This window comes from Ogataea haglerorum, assembly GCF_019207285.1.
Source record: "Ogataea haglerorum isolate 81-453-3 chromosome Unknown 81-453-3_NODE_11_length_416158_cov_97.210077, whole genome shotgun sequence".
Lineage (NCBI taxonomy): Eukaryota > Fungi > Ascomycota > Pichiomycetes > Pichiales > Pichiaceae > Ogataea > Ogataea haglerorum.
In genome coordinates this window covers 93621-108109 of record NW_025065161.1, presented here as the reverse complement: position 1 = coordinate 108109, position 14489 = coordinate 93621, and the positions used below count along the sequence as shown (strand labels likewise).

The 14489-nt window shown below is 49.4% G+C and overlaps 8 protein-coding genes across 8 annotated transcripts; 5 read left to right on the top strand and 3 right to left on the bottom strand.

Annotated features, from left to right (window-relative positions):
• Nucleotides 1-50: 50 nt before the first annotated feature.
• On the top strand, nt 51-1952 carry KL911_003918 (uncharacterized protein; the record flags this gene model as incomplete). Its single annotated transcript, XM_043199151.1, has 1 exon — nt 51-1952. The coding sequence occupies one exon, from the start codon at nt 51-53 to the stop codon at nt 1950-1952; it is 1902 nt and encodes a 633-aa protein (XP_043053187.1).
• Nucleotides 1953-2393: 441 nt separating this feature from the next.
• Nucleotides 2394-4502, top strand: KL911_003917 (uncharacterized protein; the record flags this gene model as incomplete). Its single annotated transcript, XM_043199150.1, has 1 exon — nt 2394-4502. The coding sequence occupies one exon, from the start codon at nt 2394-2396 to the stop codon at nt 4500-4502; it is 2109 nt and encodes a 702-aa protein (XP_043053186.1).
• Nucleotides 4503-4532: 30 nt separating this feature from the next.
• On the bottom strand, nt 4533-8777 carry KL911_003916 (uncharacterized protein; the record flags this gene model as incomplete). The annotated part of the gene is made up of 1 exon (XM_043199149.1): nt 4533-8777. The coding sequence occupies one exon, from the start codon at nt 8775-8777 to the stop codon at nt 4533-4535; it is 4245 nt and encodes a 1414-aa protein (XP_043053185.1).
• A 74-nt stretch (nt 8778-8851) lies between these two features.
• On the top strand, nt 8852-9367 carry KL911_003915 (uncharacterized protein; the record flags this gene model as incomplete). The annotated part of the gene is made up of 2 exons (XM_043199148.1): nt 8852-8857; nt 8933-9367. The coding sequence occupies 2 exons, from the start codon at nt 8852-8854 to the stop codon at nt 9365-9367; spliced, it is 441 nt and encodes a 146-aa protein (XP_043053184.1).
• Nucleotides 9368-9433: 66 nt separating this feature from the next.
• Nucleotides 9434-9889, bottom strand: KL911_003914 (uncharacterized protein; the record flags this gene model as incomplete). Its single annotated transcript, XM_043199147.1, has 1 exon — nt 9434-9889. One exon carries the CDS (start codon nt 9887-9889, stop codon nt 9434-9436), a length of 456 nt encoding a protein of 151 aa, XP_043053183.1.
• A 120-nt stretch (nt 9890-10009) lies between these two features.
• On the top strand, nt 10010-11137 carry KL911_003913 (uncharacterized protein; the record flags this gene model as incomplete). The annotated part of the gene is made up of 1 exon (XM_043199146.1): nt 10010-11137. One exon carries the CDS (start codon nt 10010-10012, stop codon nt 11135-11137), a length of 1128 nt encoding a protein of 375 aa, XP_043053182.1.
• A 69-nt stretch (nt 11138-11206) lies between these two features.
• Nucleotides 11207-13159, bottom strand: KL911_003912 (uncharacterized protein; the record flags this gene model as incomplete). The annotated part of the gene is made up of 1 exon (XM_043199145.1): nt 11207-13159. One exon carries the CDS (start codon nt 13157-13159, stop codon nt 11207-11209), a length of 1953 nt encoding a protein of 650 aa, XP_043053181.1.
• Nucleotides 13160-13235: 76 nt separating this feature from the next.
• Nucleotides 13236-13877, top strand: KL911_003911 (uncharacterized protein; the record flags this gene model as incomplete). Its single annotated transcript, XM_043199144.1, has 1 exon — nt 13236-13877. One exon carries the CDS (start codon nt 13236-13238, stop codon nt 13875-13877), a length of 642 nt encoding a protein of 213 aa, XP_043053180.1.
• Between the last annotated feature and the right edge of the window lie 612 nt (nt 13878-14489).

Sequence of the window (14489 nt, the reverse complement as noted above, 5' to 3'; positions counted from 1 at the left end):
TAAGATGTTTCGTTTTTTCATAAATTTTTACGTATCTGAGATCACGTACCATGTCGGCTCGAGAAGGGGCTCCCACAGAGCTTCCACTGTCTATGAAGACTAAATCGCCCGAGTCGTTTTTGTTCACTTCTCTCTTGAAGCTGGTGCTCGGAGAGCAGGCGGCATATGTGTTTGGCATTCTTCTAGATCACAAAAGACTCACTTTACCCCAATTGCAGAAGCTGTGCAAGATGAAGTTGTCGGCGGTTAAAAAGTCGCTTGTTTCTCTTCTGCAACTGGAATGTGCCGTGTATTTCGAGGAAACCAATTTTATCACCGATAAATCACAGACATACTACTCGTCTTCGTTCTCTGGTTGCTACAAGTTTCTGTATGCCAACGCCATTATAAACGATATTCATCGCGACTACGGTGAACTTCATGCTGCCATAGTCCAACAGGTTCTGGTGAATGGACATTTGACCATCGGAGAGTACCTCAAGAATGTGGATGGAGCAGCCCGGGCGGAAGAGACAGAAAGGGCATTTTCAATCCTTGTCATTGAAAAATGGCTGATTCCAATAGACGAGTTGCATTTCCAGAGCAGGTACGATCTTTTTCACAAAGCCTATCATCAGCAAACAGCTATTTTCAACGCGGAAAATAAGGGAAAGGCGATTTCCCAGGCAAAAAAGCTGCAGGTGATCAAGGAGGAAACCAGAAGAAAACATCAACAGCTCATGAGCGAGGACAAAGTCCGCTCGCAGCTTTTTCAATCAGACTCGAATTCGATGTTTCCAAAGGTCAACCCGGAAATTCCTCTGACGTTTAGCCTCAATAGATACTTGAAAAGATTACGATCTTTGCATTTTGCCTCAGAAGCCAGACACAAGGTGGGCGAGATCTCTTCTAGGCTTTATGCTGTTATACTTAATCGACTGGAAGCCAAGTCTGCGGAGGTCGATAACCCAGAGCTCAGGCTGGAGAAATATCTTGCCAACGTCGGACAGTCGGGAGTTGGCCTCGATCCGCGTGTCGTGGAGCAGGTTCGTGGTCGGTACGAGTTGAAAGATCAGGAGAGGGGCATGAATATAACTGTTAGTGAGCTCTACAAGGAGCTCTTGAGAAACGGTGAGAAGTTCGGCGTTACTGTCGAAAGCGTGAAAAACACAATTGCTGATCCATCGTTGGAATTTGGTCGTAAGCGGAAAAACGAGGACTCCAATGGATTTCCTGGTGCGAAAAAGGTCAAGATTGAGGTGGATGAGGTTCTGGAGAGACTCGGATCTCATGATTCGGATGACGAAAATGAGAATGATGACCCAGATAACCCGGACCCGCGCATTATGTCCACTCTCCTGCAGCATCTGAAGCTTCTGGCCTCTGATCCCAAATTCCCCTTCCTTATCGAGACAGATATGGGACAGTTCCATGTACCTTACACACGTCTGTCTCCAATATTGGCCAAACATGTGTTCAAGCAGTACGTCAAAGCCATCATAGGACCTGACGCTCTAAAAGTGTTGAATTGTATCGAAGATAAACGGCTTGCAGACGAAAAGGCGGTGAGCAAGCTTGTGCTGATGAAGGAGGCCTCCGTTAGAAACATTCTGAGTCGCTTGCTCAAGTTTAACATTATAGAATTGCAGGAGATTCCAAAAACGCAAGACCGGTCTGCGATGCGGTCCGTGTATGCATTTAGATTCAGGCCCCAGCCAGCTATTGAAATGTTCAAAAAGTCTATCCTGTTCAATATGGGCGAAGTTTTGGAGAAACTAGAGCATTACAAAAAGCAGAACAAAATTCTGCTGGATAAAGTCAACAGAGAAGACGTGAAGGGCAGAGAACAAGAACTTCTGCTTCCGTCCGAGCTGAAACAGCTAGAGCAATACTACGAGTACGAAAGCACCTGGATCACGAAATTTGGTAGACTCCGTACTGCCATTGACGTTTTCGAGTTTCTAACGACATAAGCATGATAGTCATAATAATAATTTGATGTACATTACAATTGTCGCGTCAGTCCATTGACTAGATAAATATTATTTTACTCGTGAAATAATGTGCCTTATTTTTTTTTAATAAGATGACTGATTTGAAGGCATAGCATAGTAATCGTCTATCAAGAAGAATTAATTCATTCAAATCAGCAGATTCATCCATCAGTCAAAGAATAGACACTGGCAAATTTCAAGGTCATCAAGCCATACGGTTTGCGAGTTACTTACCGCTAAGTCGATTATTGTGGGTTTTTTATCGTTAAGTGTGGGTTGGGTTTTCTTATCGGATTTGCCCTCAAATCAATTTTTTGATCAAACTCTCACCGCTTAAATTCGCCTAGTCACCCGCTCGAATACTGCCCCCTGTTGCTACAATTGTTTCTATTGCATTCAGTCTCTGTAAATTAATCAGGAATGAGCTCCGTGAGAAGGCCTTCAAAACTTTTATCTGAGAAGCAGTCAGATAAGTTAGCGCAAATCATCCAGAACTTCTTCCTCAAGGCGGCACATGTGATATTCCATTTCCGAGTGGCGTTCCCATCGGTGGTTTTGCAGCCCGAAGATAGTTACGGCGCCATGGGAGATAGCTTTTCACAGTCCAAATATAATAACAGATGGTTCAATCTGGACCTTGGCAACTACCAGATTCCAAGAAACGAGCTCTCTTTCTGGCGGAACAAAGACATATTGTCGTTACCCCCGCTGGTGGTGGAGACATATTTGGATTTAAGAGGGCTCAGCTCCAATCAAACACTCATGCTTGATGACGTGATCGTGAAAACAAACAAAAAAAGTGAAATCGTGTTGGAAAGATGGCTCATTGAGTTTGACCTCAGCTCCTTCGACAATGAGGTAATGGAGTTTCCGTCGATATATAAGAAAATCATCATTTTGTTCCGGTCGTTGTACCTGCTGGCGGGTCTTCTTCCAAGTTATAGATTGCGGGACAAACTGGTGAAGTCTAAATCGAAAAACAGCGCCATCCATGTCTCGTGCCGCATATTGGACGGTTCCAAGCCGATTACCTCGAAGGGAAGAATAGGACTGAGCAAAAGGCTTTTGAGCGAAGACGAGCACACGAGCTCCAAAAAACTCCAGCCTGTCTTGACGCCAATTGGAGCATTCAGAGTTTCTGTTTCTTATCGTACGAATTGCAACTTCCAGGTCAGCGACAACGAGGAGGCTCTTTCATCTCAGTTCATGCTGGATCATCTTCCATCTGTTCGCACTAATTACGACAGCGATGGCAACAGTCTCACCTCTCCGATGGAGTATCTACAAAACAGGGTCTCGTCAGCATCGATCCATTTGTCTGACCAGTCACCAAGGCTGCGATCGTCGACCAGATCAGTCCAGCTGTTTAAAGTCGGCTCAATCAACTCGTCGTCTTCTCCTCCCCCTGGCGCCACACAGAGCAATCAAAGCGTGTCCTCGTTTTCGACATCAAAACCAATTCCTGTCACCTTGAATAAAACCAACTCAAGCGCATCATTGGTGCCCATACTGCGACAAAACAGGGACTCGCTACCCAAGTCGATTGGGTCTATGGTGCAAAATCAGGTGCAAGATACAGGACATCAGGTATCCTCCAACTCGAGAAAGTTCTCGTCGTCATTTGGGTCGCGATTTCGGACAGTTTCGAGCAGAAACAATAGTCTAGATGGCCAGTTGGTTGTCGCTAATCAGCCCTTTTCGACACCGACCAACAATCCTATATTGCATAATTTCCGCTCGAGAAACAAATCTCCATCGGTGTCGTCCACCGAGCTCGGCCCTTCGAGTTCAATATACATGGACGACGACCTTGACAGTTTTATGAAGATGCTGGACTCGAAACCCGACTTGAGGTTCCCGTCAAACTCTCCCTCAGTGTACGAGGATCCTCTCGCAAATTTCAAGACTTTCCAAAAGTCGAATGATTTCCTCACTTTGGATCAGCAGCAACACGGCTCACCATCGTCAAATCAGATTATGATACACAGCCAAAGTCAAACTTCTCAGTCACAGGTATTCAAAAAACGGACGGTTTCCTCTGACAGGTCTCGCAGAGGATCTATTTCTTCCAATTACTCGCCCACCTCGCAGGCACTCAGGCCGGGAGTTTCTGCTCCAATGGTGACGCCTTCGGTAACCTATGGGAAATTTCACGCGTCATCTGGATCGCCGTCGAACTCCTCGCTGGCACAATATCTCCGACACAATCCGTCGCCCCCGGCATCGGCAACGGCGGTGGCTACTGTCCACAACAGTCTACGCAGACTCACTAACTCGTCACAACGCACAAATACAAATTCCACAAACAGCAGCAGCAGACCAGTTAATCCAGAGCTACTCAAACTCAAATCTTTCAACCAAGACGTGTTTGAGTCGGACGACGACGATCACGATGTACATTCGCCTCGCTCCACAGATCCTAAGTCAAGAAACACGGGGCCTTCTAGTGGACATGCTGAGGACGACGAGGATGATTTGTTATTTGCTATGAGTGACATGACGCTAGCCAAAAATAACCAAGAGTTCTAATTTATATCAATTATAGTGTACCAATGCATGTCATAAACATCCTTTTAGTGCAATGTAGCCATCAACGTTGCTTGGATTGAGAAGAAGAGAGCGCTGGATCGCCCGCAGTTCGCCTGTCTGGATGTAGGCGTTACTCAACTCACCAGCGTCCACGCTCTTCGAGTTCAGGCAAACGTTCAGATGCACGTGTCTATCCAGTTTTTTCCAGGTGTAGGCGTCTGCCGGGAACATAAACGCGTTTCTTTGCCAGATGGTAGTCGTTCCCGTGCCCATTCTTGATTCCAGCTGTTCTAGGAAAAATGGTACGCTGCTTGCTGTGTCCTCTATTCTCTCTTTCAGGGACAACGACTCTAGTTCCTCCTTGATGGCCGGATAGAATTCTTCAAGGTTTTCGACTAGCGAGATGGAGGCCAGAGTCAGTGCAACGAGCAGCGACGTTCCGTAATTCTCAATGTGATTAAACAGCTCGTCGATGGCAGCCTGTTTTGTGTCCTCTGTGTTGCAGTCGTGGAGAACTTGAGCGATCAGAACAACTATTCTTCTGGAGTCTGGGAAAGAGTCCAAAATTTTCTTGAACTCGACCAGCGCGGAGTCGAAGTCATCCTTGAAGAAACTAGAAAGCCCTAGCACAGCCAGCGACGAGAGCATGATTCTTTGCACCTCTTCTGTCAAGTCGTTTATGTCTTCCAGCAGGTCCATGGACTGCTCGCTGACCTCGATCGCCTTATCATACTCCTGTGAGCCCAAATACATTCTTGAGAGCTGAGCAAGGGCCGTCGAGAACGCAATCGTTATTTCTGGAGAGTTTTCCTGTTCGAACTTTTCCTCCAGCAATGCACAGAGCTGCTGGGAGTAGCGAAGCCCCGTCTCAAAGTCGCGAACCCGCTCAATGATCAGAGTGGCCACTTGCAATGCTAGCTTCTCCTTTGGATAGTACTTGAGGTAGCTCAGGATGGAAAGATTGGCCACATTGAGTTCCTGGACAGAGTCCAAATTCTGCTCATCTACCTCACTACCAACGAGCGATAGCACGACGGAAAAACTGTACAGCAGCATGGATAAGGGGCTTTTTCCGTTGGACATGACGTGGGCATGTGTGAGCAGCTGCGAGGCCGACTTGTTATCGCCCTTGGCCTCTTCAACAAGCGCTCTTCCGGTCCAGCAGGTCGCCTGGCCCGGAGCGAGCGACTGCACTCGCAGGAAGCACTGGTTTGCAAGGTCCAGGTCGCCGTGATGCATGTACAGCACTGCCAGATGAGTCCACGGGGCCGGGTCACGTGGTGACAGCGATGAGGCCTTGATGAAGCAATGCTGTGCCACTTTCGGGCTCTGAACCAGAGAGACGATTCCTAGCGAGTTCCAGTACTCTGGGTTGTCGTTTTCGAGGACAATCGCCTGTTTGAACGCCTTGATGGAGCATTCTTGGAGAAAAGATCGTTCGAGTCTCAGAAATGCGACGAGATAGGCCACTCCAAGATTGTACGTCACAGACGAGCGCAAGAGCCGCGCTGCACTCTCGCCTGTAACGGAAAGTGCTGCGCGCGCGCTCTCGATCATGTAGTAACACGTTTTGTCCACCTTGTTGTTGCTTGTTTGCAGCTTGTTGTAAGTTTCTTCTTCGCCCATCTCCTTTAGCAACCGCACGCTGCTCGTCTCCGGGACACGGCTAATGATGAATTCCAGGTCGTCAAATGGAATGTGCTCAATGTGCGATTCGACGGTCAACAGAAGTTTCAAAAGCTCCAACAGCAGACGCCAGAGACTAGGAGCATACGGATCTAACTCTGCTGCTTTTCTGAGAGCCTCGAACGCCTTGAGTGCCGTGTCCATCGACCTTGCAATGTGGCTGTTACTAATTTCGTAGTCGGTCTTCATTATCAGCGTCTCGGCCAGTCTACTGACAATGCAAAGCTCGTCTGGCCTGGTGTCGGCAATACTCTCCAACTGAAATATACTGTCCTGGAATTCTCCCATCTCACCTAAAACAACCGCAAGCAGGTAAATGCCATGCCAATTATCTGGCTCCAGCTCCAGCGCCTTGTTGAAAACCTTCAGCGCGGCATCTAGCCGTCCACGAGCAAGATACCCTTCGCCCAGCCCAATCCAGGAACCCACGTCCGAGGCGTTCATCCGCAGACCGTTCTGGAATAGCTCAATGGATTTGCTGTCATCCTGACGCTCGAGAGCAGCACATCCAAGCATCCGGTACGGCCAGGAAGCATCCTCGTCCAGGGACAGCATGGCCAGCCGTCCCTGTTCGCTGTCAATTACTCGTTGACAAACAACCTCCACCATTTCCCAGTCTCTGTTGATACTAAAATAATTGGCTAGCTCCCGCGCAGCAAGCATGTCGCCCGCGTTCAGCTCGAAGGCTTTGGTCAGACACTTTAAAGCCCGTGTCTGGTTGCCGTAAAATGTGAGATATATGTATCCCAGCGAGCTGTAAGGCGCAGAAAGCGACTCCGACTGTTTAAGGGCCTCGATCAGCAGGTTGAACGCAGATTTTACCAGGGCAGCGGCAGTTTCCTCATCAGGGGTGTCCAGACTCTTCAATTCCATCAAATACGACTCCGCCATACGCCAAAGCGTGGTGCCTCGCATTTCCAGCGAGTTGGGGTCTGTACCGTCAATAAGCTTATAAGCCTTCTGTAGTCCTTCGCGACCTTCAGAATAGCGGCCCATCTGGATAATACTCCAGCTGTACTCAAGGTTGGCTTGTAAGTGGTCCGGTGCGTCCTCCAGCACCTTTCCCAGAAGCTCTGAGGCGGCCTCGTAATTTTTCTGCTCCACCAAAATGAGGCCTTTGCCAATTCTGGCCTGTACGTCTGTTGGCGAGCTGGTCAGAACAGAATCGTACAGCCTCAGTGCCTGTGAAAAGTGTCGTGGAGGCTCATAATATATGTAGGCTGTGGCCAGAGACAGCAGAGAATCCTTTTTCGAGTTCTTCAGCTCCAGAAGCGTCTTTTTCTGTTCTTTGGAAACGAGAGTAACCAGCTGTTTGGCGTACTCGAGAGCACTCTCATACTCCCGCAGATGCAAGTAGTAGGCGACGACTATTCTATGCGCCAGAATGGACTCCGCTGCCACCTTGATACCCTGGATCATCAGCTCGAGCATGTCGGCAGCAGAAAGGTCCTCGGAACTATTTCCTTGCTCTACTTCTTCCAGAGGGAGAGTGGACTCGTCGTTTGGGTCATCTTCGGTATCCTCTGTGGTCTTGATGTTTTTCAGAACACGCTTGTTCTTCTTATGGTGTCTTCTTTTCGATTTTTTCTCAACCTTGAGATACTCCTTGACTCTTTTTCTATCAAACGGAGAAATGTCAGAGGAAACAAAAGCATACAACACTGCGCCCAGCCCCACATTTCCAAATAGCTTGATGTAATCGGCAACGACGATGAGATCCAGCGAATCAAACGATTTGAGGTCCAGCCAGTCAAGATAGAGGTCCCAGGCCTTCTGAACAGGATTATTAACAATCACCATGCCATGGGCCATGTCGAAAACCTCCGCAAACAGCTGTTTCTTCTCCTCTGGAGGCGAGGCCTTCATCAGCTCGTATTTTAGCTCCAACAGACGCGACTCCATCTTGCGGCGATGAAAGTCATCCGTGCAAATATCGATATATCGCTGGCACAACTCCGACAATTTGAACTGCTTATGTGCAGTCACAATCACCTTGTTGTACGCTAGCTGGCTTTTCTCAGACATGTTCGAGATCCCGGTCAGCTTGTTTTTGAACAACTGCGACTTCACATAATTATTCTGCTTTTCCTGTACTATGTTAATTAGCTGGTAGAGTGCGATCTCTGGTTTTTCAAACATTTCTCCCATCAGGTCGCCGAGTTCTGCGCCAGGAATAACCTGGCGATAGTAGTACTCTGTTAGCTCTGGGATCTTGCGCCTGAACTTTTTCAGGTAATCTCGCACCTCTGTCACCACCTCTGTCAGAGGATCGCTCTTAGCAAGCAAGCTGTTGGCCATTCCGGTCACTACTGCGAAAAACTGCTTATAGTCGGTGCTGTCCCGTTGCAACTCGAGCATTCCCTTCCACGCAAGGATCTCATCTGGATTTATCTTTGCAGCCTGCTGATAGGACGTAAATGCCTTGGCGTCGTCCTTCAGCATGTGCAGCGCCTTACCCTTGAAGATATAGGCAAAGTAGTTGTTCTTGTCGTGTTCCTCAATGATCTTGTCGCAGCAGTATATCACATAATTCGGGTCGTCATCTTTGAACGACTGCTTGGCAGCCTTTAGCAGACTGTTAACCGACATTTGAAGGGTGAAATAATTCACCTTAAAAAATAGAAGGTGTACAGATTATTTTTGTTTACATTAGATTATTTATCATGAGTGTAAGTAATTGAGGGCATGTACGAGATTCTGACAATTAGACAGCTGAGTGGAGCATCAGTACGCTCTCGAGAGAGCAGGTTGCTCACTGGAAAGGAATTTTCGACGTGATTGACCAAGATCACGACGGAAAGATCACAGAGGAAGATATCAAAAACACGTACAGCAGCCTCGGACTGAAGGACGAGGGAGAGGCCGCAAAGATGATGGCAGAGGCAGACTCCGACGGGCTGGTCTTTAACGGGTTTTTGAAACTAATGGGCACAAAATACGGCGACTTCAGCGACCGCAACGAGCTGGAACAGGTATTTGCAGCCTTCAAAGACGACTCCAAGACTTTGAATGCGGCAGAGCTCAAAGAACATCTCATAAGCGTGGGCAAGTCAAACCAGGATATTCAGCTGAGCAAGGACGATATCAACAATGTGCTCAGGACGTTCGGTAAGAAGAGTGATCTTACTGGAAAAACCGCCTTTGCAGCCGACAAGTTCATCGACACGGTTTCACGTTAGGGAAATACAGAGCGAGTCAATGATACATTCAGTTCTATGCCAAACGATAAATAAAATACAGGTCCATTATTGATCAATAATCAGCTCGTCGACACTCCAGTCCTCGTATGAGCCGTCAGGCAGGTATCTTCTGATGATTAGCGGGATTTTTCTCTGCGAAAGTTCCTTGAGGGCGATTTGCAACGGGTCGGTCTCTCCCTCGATGTCGACCAGGACAGGAGCATTCATGGAAATTTGTAGAGCTCTGGTACCCAATATTCTTGCTCTTTCGTATTTGGTCATGTATGGCGTGGTTGTGCGCTGATCTTTAGGAATCGCGAGGTTCTTCGCCTTCTTGTGCGTGCCCCCATTGGCAAAAGTTTCTGCGTCATCTGGTCCTAGGCCTCCTTTCACGATCGTCTTTCCGTCTTCGGTTTCCAGTGGATCCTCATCACTGAACCGTTCCTCCTCACTCAGCTCCATGTTCTCCTCGAAGTCGTCGAACCTTTCGTTTTTGAACTCATCTTCGTCATACTCTGCCATGTTGCGTCAATTGGAGGTCTATTAAAGACTAACAAACAACACCGTTATTTTGAAAAAATTTTGCCAAAAGACTAGGGTTCCGGGTAACAAGAGAAAAAATTAGTTATTTATTGATAAGAAATGGCCTCTTGCGATTCTCTGGTGAAGCGAACAATAGACGATCCCGAACCGCTGGAGCCGTCAAAAAACCCAAGAGCTTTGGATGCTTCTCCAGGGATAATATCGCCAGAGCCTTCATCAAGGAATTCCTCCCGGAACTCCTCGAGATCTAGCTCCCCATCTAAATTGAAAAAATATATCTGTCACTATGAGAATTGCGGCAAGGCGTACGCCAAGCCGTCGCTACTAGAACAACATCTCCGCACGCATACGAATGAACGGCCGTTTCACTGCTCTTCTTGTGGTCAGTCCTTTATCAGAAAAGACCATTTGCAGCGACATATGCTCAAACATACTGACGAGGACGCCAAACCGCTGCATTGCTCAATTTGCGGCAAGGGCGTGAATACAAACCAGCATCTTCGACGACACGAAAAAACGCATTATAAGTCGTTCAAATGCACTTATGAAAATTGCACCGAGTCATTCTATAAACACCAGTCTCTCAAAGCACACATCAATTCTGTTCACAATTCATCGCGCTTGAAGTGCGAAGAATGCGGCAAGAGCTTCAGTCGCCCGGGCAGACTCTCCGATCATATGGAAAAACACCACAGCGCCACTCCAAAGCTCATTTGCGAGTATCCCGGCTGTTTCAAAGCGTTCAAAGTGTGGTCGGCTCTGCAACTGCACACAAAATCCGAGCATTCCAAGCTCTCGTGCGACATCTGTGGAAAACGCTGTGTGGGGCCAACAGGATTGGCCAACCATATGAAGATTCACGACGAAGCGACCGCCGTCAAGATATGGAAATGCTCGCACTGCGAGGAAAGATTTCAAAAGAAGGAGGATCTGACACAGCATTACGAGAAAAGCCATCCGGACCACCAGAGCAACGAGGAGCTTCAGTACGTCTCCTCGACTCCCTCGCCGATCGATGAAGTGCCTGTATCGAAGTCAACGAAGCAGACGTTCCAGAGACAGCTCAAGAAGGGCAGAATCGGGTCTGTTTTCAACCTGCTGGTCTCCAACGTGAACGAACGCACCATTTTGTGCCATCTGTGCAGCAGAGGGTTCAAGAAGGAGTACGATCTACGCAGACACCTGGAATGGCACGAAAAAAAAGGCCAATCTACGATGAATCAATAGTTCAATGTCCTTTAAGATAGAATTGTGCACCTAGGTATTAAGTGTCTTTCCATACTAAATGGAACCTGATCAGAGGAGGATGTAGAGGAGCACGGTGAAAACACCGAGCAATGCTGATGGGGCTTTAGAGACGGCTCTACCAGAGTAAACAGATAGGCCAGCGGAGTTGGAAGAGGTACCGCGAGACGCAGTCACCGTGGTAAGCGTTCTGCTGCCATTGGAGTCCGTGGTCAAAAATGCAGACGCGCCGGCTGGCACGCTGGTTGTAATTCGCAATGTGTTACCTTCGGAATCAGTGCCGGTAATGGTTGTTTTGTAGCCTGCGGCGGAAATGGTGGTGGAGTGGCCGCTGGCATCGGTGGTGATAATTGCTCCGTTAGAGTGAGTGGTTGACGAGCCGGAGGCAGAACCGTTGGACGAGGCGTCAGAAGAACTGTCGGAGGACTCGCCAGAGGATCCATAGCTAGATCCACCGGATGATTCGTCTGCATTTGAGGTTCCCGTACCACCACTTGCTTCTTTCACCGTGGTGTACACAAGGTCGCCGTCTGTGTCAGTGGTGGCCGTAACGTAGCCGTTCGAGCCGACGCTGAAGGACGTCGCCAGGACCGTTTTTCCTTCTGGGTCGATTGTCTGGTAGAGAGCCACGCCCGAGGCAAGGCTCGTGGTAATTACAGTGGAATCGTCATTAGAGTTCACAAAAGTGATCGCCGTTCGGCCCGCCTGTCTCGTGGTGGTTTTAGCATTATTTTTGGTTTTGGAACTGGTCGCCGAGCTGCTAGTTCGGCTCAGAGACGTCTTGGTGGTCTCGCCATGAGGGTCACCCTTGCTGGAGGTCAAGGCAGACCCGTCGATGGACGTCAGGGTGTCGTCGTCGTCGGACGCGACATCGGTCTCTTTCGAAACCAACGTGGTCACCACGGTGGTTTTGCCATCGCTGCCCGTTGTGGTGAGGATCTGCGACGTCTGGGCTGAAGGCTCTGAAGAGCTTGGCTTGACGACGCCGCTGGACGACGTGGCGCTCAGCTTGATGGTGTAGTACCAGGAGTCGGCTCTCTTGACTTTGGATCCAGAAGAGAGCGAGATGTACACGTCGATGGAGCCCGGTTGCGTGTTGTCTACCTCGTGACCGGCGATTTCGAAGCTGGCCGCCGCGTTACCCTGCGGGATGGTTCCAGAGCTGGCGCTGTCGATCTCGAAGTTGTTCTCATTGGAGGTGGAGTACGACACAGAGCCGCGCTCCATGATGCTTGAAGGAATGGAAAAGTCTATCAATATTTTGTCTCCTTCGTAGACGATAGTGTATGTAGGGGCATCTGTGGACGATGCAGACGACAAAGAGGAGCTTGACGTGGAAGACGGAGTCGAAGTAGTCGTCTGGGTTAGAGAGACAGAAGTGCTGAGGTACATCGTTGTTTCTGGGTCGGTGAATGTGAAGGTGGCGTCGTACTCGCTCTCTGCTCGCTTTTTCAAAGCCCGATTGTCGTCGACCGGCTTGATGGCGAAGCCGACGTTGTAGGCGCCGCCGGGAGCGTGCGTGAGAGGATACGACATGTCGATGGAGGTGTTACCCAGGCTGGAGAACGAGCCGCTCATGGACGAGCCGTCGTAGTCGAAATGGTAGTATTGGTCGACAAAGACCCAGTCGTGTTCGCTATCTGCGCTGATTCCAAACGGCGTAAAGTTGGAAGGGACGTGGATCTCGAAAACGCCGTAACCGGTGTCGTTGTCCTGGTACGCCGAGATGGTTGGGTGGATCTCGACGAAACCGGACGCGTTGAGAAAAACTGTCCCGGCGTTCTGGGTATCGAGCGTGGCGTTTGCCTTGTAGCTGCCGGTGATGACATCCATGACGTAGAAGGAGGCCCGGAATCCGAAATCGGCGTTATCTAGCTCATCGGCACACACGTCTGCCCCGCTGGCGGCCACTGGGGCCGTGTAGGTCACTCTTCCTTTGCTCAGAGAGATCTGTGACGGCTCGAAATCGTTTGGGTCGAATTCCCAGTTGTCTCCCTGGTCCATTTCAATCGAGTAGGAGCCGTAGCTGGGCGGGACGTAGACTCCCCAGTAGTAAGTCGAAGCTTCCTCAATAAACTTCATGTACGGAGTAGGGGTACACAAAGAGGAAGAGGGGACTGATGCAGAGAGAAGGGCCGAAGAGGACAGATCTGGGGATGGCGACGATGAGGTCTGCGACGATGGTGGCTCCGAGACCGCGGCCGTGGATGGCAGGGACACTGCGGCCGACGGTGATGATGGCGGTGCCGACCATGGTGGTGGTGTCTGTGGTGAGTGTGTCTGCGAGGTGGACGGCCCAGACGGAGCCACGAAAGAACCCGTCTCAGTTGGGGCACCCGATGAAGTCGAAGCAGACGAAGGACCCGGAATGTTAGAGAGCGAGACCGGGGAGAGTGCCGAGATCTGCGGGTCCGACACTGACATTGACACTGAGGGCCAGAAGTCTGGAATTGTGAGAGATAACGAAGTAACTTCTGGAAGCGAGAGCGAAGGACTGCGAGGACTCGCCGTAGGGACTGTTGGGAACACGGGAGAGATTTCCGGAAGGGACAGGGAGGGAAACGAAGAGCCTTCCGGAAAGGACAACGATGGGAGGATATCAGGGACCGACATGGAGGGTATGAGGTCCGGACTCGAAAAGGACGGGAGAGAAAGGTCGGGAGAATGCGGCGAAGAGTCGGTCAATGAGAAAGATGGCAAAGTCGAGGACTCGTTGTGGTAGAAGCCGGACCGGAGGATCGCCGAGGTTAGAGGGTCAACGGCGTGGGAGGATTTGGAGTACCTCCCAAACTTGTAATACCCTCCATATTCCGGGTATGTGGCAACAGCTTGCAATGCGAAACACGACGCCCAACCGGCGGCATTGAGTATGTTCACCATGGTGGCAGACACTAGTGTTACAAGAAAAGACCCGAGGAATTATAATTAGGTTTTCTGGTCTCCTGTGAGAAAAAGGTTCATCAGGTTCCTGCACTATACGACGGTAATAACGTTTCCGAGCTAAAAATTTTATTGTTTTTCATCGCAGATACATGCACGCAAACGGGTGCAACCAATTAGTAGCGATATAGGGCGAACATGGACTAATCGGCCTGGTATGTACGGGTTTCATGCGCGCTTCTGCGGACTCGCCAGCTTCTTGGCTCGGTGAGTCGCTGCTATTCGGACCAAAAACTGTATCTTCTGTGACAAAGCACTAATACGGTAAACTTTAACTTGCATACTGCAGATCTCTGGGTTATATCTCAGAGTAATGATCTTCCCGGCGGAACAGGAGAAAGGTTACTCGAGTTACCGTTCACTCGTGCAAAGATCAGGGTCGGCAGCCATCGGG